This window comes from Triticum aestivum, chromosome 7B, assembly GCF_018294505.1.
Source record: "Triticum aestivum cultivar Chinese Spring chromosome 7B, IWGSC CS RefSeq v2.1, whole genome shotgun sequence".
Lineage (NCBI taxonomy): Eukaryota > Viridiplantae > Streptophyta > Magnoliopsida > Poales > Poaceae > Triticum > Triticum aestivum.
In genome coordinates this window covers 478,995,311-479,001,957 of record NC_057813.1, presented here as the reverse complement: position 1 = coordinate 479,001,957, position 6,647 = coordinate 478,995,311, and the positions used below count along the sequence as shown (strand labels likewise).

The following is a 6,647-nucleotide window of genomic DNA, read 5'->3' as shown; positions in this document are numbered from 1 at the left end:
CTTATAGCCAGCTGATTAGGACCTATTATACTTGCTCTAAGGGCATCTTCAGCCGTTGGCCCCCAGGGGGGCGTCAAAAAGCGCCGCCTGGGGATGAGCCGGCGCAAAAAATGGCCCTGGGGGCGAGTCGGCCCCCAGGGCCGCCCCTAGGCGCGTATTAAAAAAAAAGAAGGGACGTTTGGCGAAGTTATGATAAAAACTAGTTAAATTTCGTCTAAACATGGCAAATTTCGTCTAAACATGGCAAATTTCGGTGAAATTCGCGCATTTTCATTACATTAACCTAATCTAAAAAAGAAAGGGGCTGAAGTCGTCGCCGTCATCGTCGTCGTCGGCGGCCTTCTCCACCTTGACGCGGGCGCCCCTGCTGGACCCGGCGTCGCCATGGCGGACTGGCGGCGGGGCGTCGTCGTCGTTGTCGCTGTCGCGTAGGACGACGACCCCGTCTTCATCGCGGCCGCGTCGGCGCTCTTCGAAGCGGCGCAGGGCGCCGCGCTGGCGCTCCTTCACCTTCTCCCGGCGCGCCTTCTCCATCGCAATGGAGTCCTGGCGCGCCCATTCTAGGGCCGCGTCGTCGTCGTCGAACTCCGCCTTCACCGACGCAAGCCCCGGCTCCGTCTTTGGCTTGACGAAGCGCGGAGGAGCTGACGAGGACAAGGCGCGCCGGCCGCCCTCGTTGACGACGATGCCAGCGCTGCAAGTGCGCAGGCCGAGCGGCGACTCCGCCGCGGGCTCGGCCTTAACGCCGAGCAGGGCCGGAGTGCCGGAGGAGTGCGACGAGGATCGGGAGGAAGAAGAGGAGGAGGAGGACCCGAACCTCCTTGGCGCCCATGGCCCGACACGTCGGTGCTGCGCCGGGGGGTACGCCAACGGCGGGTCGTTGCCGCCCTCGAGGTATGTGAGCACGCCCTCGAGTGTGCGGCCGGGGACGCCCCACCAGAGGTGGCGCCCCTCGCTTTTCTGCCGGCCGCCGACCACCGGCGCGTCGTTGGTGGACGCCAATCGCTGCTGCTGGCGGCGCTCGAAATACGCCGCCCAGGCCGCGTGGTTGTCGGCGGCGTACTGGGGGAGGGAGAGTTGGGCGTCGGTGAGGGACGCGCGCACGATCTTGACCTCCTCGGCGAAGTACTTCGGCTTCGCCACGGCGTCGGGCAACGGGGGAATGGGTACTCCCCCGACGCTGAGCCTCCACCCCGATGGCCCGGCGCGCATGTCCGGCGGCGCCGGGATGTTCGCCTGGAACAGGAGCCAGGACTCCTGTTCGCGGAGCGAACGGCGGCCGAAGCCGTTGGCCGCCGCCTCGTCTCCGGGGAAGCGTTCTGCCATGGCGACGGCGGGGCTGGGTGGGCTCGGGAGAGGTAGAGGGAGAGGCCGGAGGGCGGCGCTCGGGAGAGGCAGGGAGAGGGAGGGGCTGGACGGCGACGAGGGGCGGGACTGGTCTGGGCACAGGCGAGTGGAGGCCGCTGGCTTTTATAGCCGGGCCGCGCCCGTGTGTACGCATGCGAGGGAAGGGAGGCGTTGGCGCGCCGCCCCGTGAAGCGCCGCCCGTGAGGAATCAATGGCAAGGCCGACCGGCGGCAGCCTTGCCATTGATTTCCCGCGGGAACCGAGGTCGTTGGGGAAAGACGAGGCGCCGAGTCGCTGACGCGGCTGGCCCGCGTATTTTTCGCGCCAAAACAGCTCGTCCCGGCGCCCCCGGGCGCCCCCCAGCGCGCCGGGTTCGGGCTGGGTCCGCCGGCGCTGTTTTCGGCCCAAGCCGGCGAAAATCGGGCTCCTGGGGACGCGACTGGGCCGTTTTTTCGGCGCCGGCGCGAAAAAATCGCCTGGGAAGGCCTTCCTGGGAGCGCGGCTGGAGATGCCCTAAGGCTATGGGGCTTCGGCGGCGGACGTCGCCGTGTTACGACGTACAGCGGCCAACCGCCTCGGTGTCAACCCCCCCCCCCCCCCCCCCCCCCCACCCGGCGCCTACCTCCTCAATCCGCCGACGGCTAGATCCTCCATCCGCCGACACAGGAGACGAGAACTCAAGCCTTCAGGTATACTTTTCGATGTTACAACCTTGTATTTTTCTTCTAATCTATCATCCATTTTATGATGATTGTGTTAGATGTAGATAATCACCCATCTGAGTAGATTGTGCTGATATCTCTCTGTATCTGAGCGCACGAAACAACTTACTGTATTTTGCTTAGACTACATATTTGAGCAATTACTTACAGAAAATTTCAGCAACTTATGGCCTGAGATGAGTTCGAAGTAACACTGAGTTCAAAGTAAAATGTCAGCAACTTCCTTATAGAAAAATATCAACAACTTGGGACAAATAGTTTTGTTGTGATGTGGATGAAGCACGAAGCACTTGTACAAATTAATGTAGGTTAATAATTGTATGTCCATGCCCATCTAATCAGATCATCTGGATGTGGTTTAATCGTTGCTTATATTTTGGAATCAATCATGCTGACACAACCAAGAGAGAAAATGGCGCGTATGGATAAGCAAGACAATTTTCCTTGGAAGGAAAGGAAACAAAAAGAAAAGAGAAGCTAGATGCAGCAGAACATCCATATTTCTGCAAGTTTTGGTTCAGAGTCGCTACTGTCTGAACATCTCTGTTTTTTAAATCTGAAATAAGTGGGCAACCAATATTATGACTGTTAATTTCATTTCATCCTCCTCTGCTACTATCTCTCTCTCAAGGGCCACTATTCCAGTTAGGATGGAGTTGACATAGTAACCAACTGATTTCGTGCAAGGAATGGATCTGCACCTAATTAATTAGAATGAGCAAATTAAGCAACGGATGGGATGATTGGGATGGAGGGATGGGTTTGGTGGGTGTACTGTCGTTGGGTCCATGGAAATGGATGAAGAACTCGTGCGGGAAAATGTATGATGATGTACTCAGGAATGTTCTTTATTAGCACCATTTTCATAACTCTGCTTTTTTTAGTACATCTAATTAAATGCCAATGCATCAGACATTTTCTTTCTTTGCTACTTTAGCTGGGGATGTTACTTTTTAGACCTCGTTGTGCTACAATTCACATGACAAGCTACCTCTTGGTTTCACCTTCATGTAATATCTTACACTTTTTTCTGTGTCAAGCAGGGAATGATGGAGTGAATGGCGGTATTGCTCCAAGTGTCGGGTCAACTACAGCGATGGGACTTGAAGATGATGCCAACAACTTTTCCATGGTATTTTTTTTGTTATATTTACTCATGTTTATCTGTGCATGTCACTTGACTTAAGTTCAAACAATATTGCTAGTCATTAAGAGAAGGAAAAAAGGTAAATACATAATTTAAATAATACTATATAGGTTGTCATGTTTTCATAATGCACATTTCTTGTTTGCAGAGCAAGTAGCGTCTAAGAAGGTTCAACATCGGCAGATTGTTCTACTTACCAAGGCGGACATGACAACTCAAATGGTATTTATATTTTGCTCCTCATCAATTAAAACATGTTGCGTGTGTTTGCAAATCTTTGACTTGCACTTGTTCAATATCTTGCTGCACAACCCAAACCATGGGAGCGGACACCCTTTACTTTGTGTTAAATATTGGATGAAAAAATGCCTTCATTCATGTTATAGTGGACCTAGTTCAAGTACACCTACTTGAATCTGTTGGCGCAAGATATGTTTACTTGCTAATCTGCTATACCTCGGCTGTAAATATTTGGTCTGCAACTCTAGTTATGTGCTTCATGGTAGGTTTATGTGTATTGTCATGAGTGTTGTTCACAAAGCATTCATGATATTACTGTTGTACTATGAGCTATGAAATGTCAAGATGGTTGTTGATATGTTGCCTTCTAAGTTGACAAACCTGATTAATACACCTGATGTTATCATGTTAGCATCTTCGGTACAAAATTTATGAGTCCAAATCTTGGTTCATGGACTTACTAATTCTTTATTTTTCTTAGAATTAGTTTACCTTCTCAAATCAATTTGCTGAATATTTATGTTTTGCACTTCCTATGGAATATATATGTTTTTCATCTTGGAAATTCCATGATACTCTGTACTATAGAGCTGTTGTCGTATTTGTACGTGTTGGATGAATGCATCAACGTGAAACAAGCTACTGAAGTACATGATGTTCCTCTTTTCTGTTCCAAAGCTTGGGCAGCACATCTTTTTGGAGCTATAGTATGGAAACGTTATTTATTCTGTACTTATATAGGGGTCTTTCTACAAAATTCACAAGATGAGTGTCCGCATTCCATCTTGTACCTACATTTACCATCCAACAGCTGTGCTGCACACGGTGCAGCCGGAGTACCCCATCACTGGGAGTATAGGATATGCTCTCCTCCTACCATGCCGCGTCTTGTGCTCTTCCCGGGTGGGTGGGTGGGAGGGCATGGTGGACCAGGGAGAGAAAAAAGGAGAGAGGATGACAGGTGGGCCAGGCACGGACAGAGCTGGACGAAGATGACGCGGAGACTTCCATTTTCTGTCCGCTTTGGCTCCAAATTCAGAGCAACTTTGGTGTGAAAATGGAGCAAAACGGACACGTATCGGGCAAAAAATAGAGATGTGGTCTGCGGTTGGGCCACCTTTTCTGTCCGTTTGGCGCAAACGGACACGGCTGACGATTTGGGGTCTAGCATTGGAGTTGGCCTAAAAATTTGGCCTATTTCTGCTCTGCTACTATAAGCAAGAGCTTCGTAACCACCGTGGAGATGGCCATCAGGTGTCGCCGCCATCTTGAGGTGAGCTCGCCAAGATCAGTAAGGAGTGATTGCTTAGCGACTCCTCCACCAACGCCGATAGGGGCAAGTCTGCCGCCAGAGCTCCTTGTGTGCTGTCGGCATTGGCCGCGACGGCCCTCCACACCGTGTAGTTGGAAGCGGAGCGGCTCCTCCGCAAGCGCCAGGCAACACGACATTGACGGCGACATCAGTGCGGCCGGGTAAGGTGGCCACGCATATGAGATGGTCGTCTAGTACAAACTATAGCTTTTTTAGTTTTCAGTTAAACATCCGAAATATCGTCGTGTATGTAAATTATGTCCACACTTGAAATCTGACATGTCTGCTTAAATTTGTCTGATTTTGTTTAAAATATATGCAGATGGTTTTGGATGACCGGCTTCCGTATCAGTGTCCGCAGACTGGTCCTTCCTGTCCACGAATGGAGGTGTCCGATTTGAAACTCAGCGTGGAGATGCCCTTAGGCTGTAGCGCAAAGAACAAATCGACTGAAACCTGTTTGTGTGTGTCGACTGACCCAAAAATAAAATTCAGTCAACTTGCACGTAGTTGATCCCATACTAGTACATTTTACGGCTCGCCCTAACTACTTCTCACCGCGTCTCAAGGGGCCGAGAAGAAGAAGAAACTTTCAACCGCAGCCCTCCGCGTACGCATGCATATGTGCCATTCTTAGCTTGCTCTTAATCTGAACCTCTTCTTCTTGCTACCACCGCGAGAAAGCAGCTGAGGCGCTCCCTTTCTCCTTTAAATTCCTGCGTCCCATTCTCCAAACCAGCACCTCATACTCTTCGTCGCCTTCGTGACTTTGGTTCACTCTCGGGAGAAACTAACCATCACCTCATACTCCGCCGATGCCTCCTTCGTCGCCTCTTGCGCCCGTCCACAAAGAAGTATGAACTACACCGGGAGCGCCCTCTCCCTCCTCGCGCCAAAAGCCACCAAGGACATGTCCCGCCTGCACCAAGGCTACGACCGTGGCTAGCTCCATAGCTACTACCCCCCGTAGTAGTATACTGTTTCGATCCAGTCCCGTTGTCGGTAGGTAGTTTTCCACATCGATCAGCCATGAAGGAAGGGGGTCAGAAGAAGAACATCCTGGCCAAGACGCTCCAGAAGTGCCGGTCGCTGGGCCACCGGAGGCAGCCGGCGGCCTACGGCGGTGGCGGCGCTGGCAGCAGCGCCAGTGCCCCGGCGTCGCCACGCGCGGCCGATGGCAGGGTGGCGGCGTGGGCCGTGCCGGCGGGGTACTTCGCCGTGCTCGTGGGGCCAGGCAAGGAGCGGTTCGCGGTGCGCGCCAGGTGCGCAAACCACCCCCTGTTCCGCGCGCTGCTGGACGAGGCCGAGACGGAGTACGGCTTCGCCGGCTGCATCGGCCCGCTCGAGCTGCCCTGCGCCGTCGATGATTTCATGGAGGTGATGTGGGAGATGGAGCAGGGGGGCGGTGTCACATCCCTAGCTTCTGGCATTGCTCTAGGCTAGCTTCATGTGTGCATCATGTCTATATTTTTGAAACTTGAATTGAGGAATATTGGGAGCCTCAAAACCCTAAATAAAAGAGGGGCAAAAACCCCTAAAATCTCATTCATTGTTCCAAAATGCTCCTCTTAGGTGTTTAATATTTTTGGCAAGGGTTTTGATCCAAACCAAAAATAATAAACATTTTGAAAGGATTTATTTTTGGGACTTTGAATTTAAATCATTAGCTATTTGAATTTGAATTATATTCATATGATTAGAATATAATTTCAAATACCCCTGAAATATTTTATGAGCTTTTGAAAAAGTCCATCTAGCAATATAAAAATATTCAGAGGAGCTTTGGCATTGTTTGAATTATTATTTTTAATTCAAACAGTGGCAAAAGAATTAATTAAAAGAAAAACAGAATAGAAATAAAAAGAGAGAGAGAAGCCCA

The 6,647-nt window shown here is 51.2% G+C and overlaps 1 protein-coding gene across 1 annotated transcript; it reads left to right on the top strand.

Moving 5' to 3' along the window:
* Window positions 1-5,497: 5,497 nt before the first annotated feature.
* Window positions 5,498-6,287, top strand: LOC123163017 (auxin-induced protein 6B-like). Its single transcript, XM_044580774.1, has one exon. The coding sequence runs from the start codon at window positions 5,798-5,800 to the stop codon at window positions 6,209-6,211; it is 414 nt and encodes a 137-aa protein (XP_044436709.1). The 5' UTR covers window positions 5,498-5,797; the 3' UTR covers window positions 6,212-6,287.
* The last annotated feature ends 360 nt before the right edge of the window (window positions 6,288-6,647 follow it).

What these genes read in the sequence shown, in the direction of transcription:
- LOC123163017 (XM_044580774.1), top strand. Translation starts at nt 5,798, where the DNA reads ATGAAGGAAGGGGGTCAGAAGAAGAACATCCTGGCCAAGACGCTCCAG.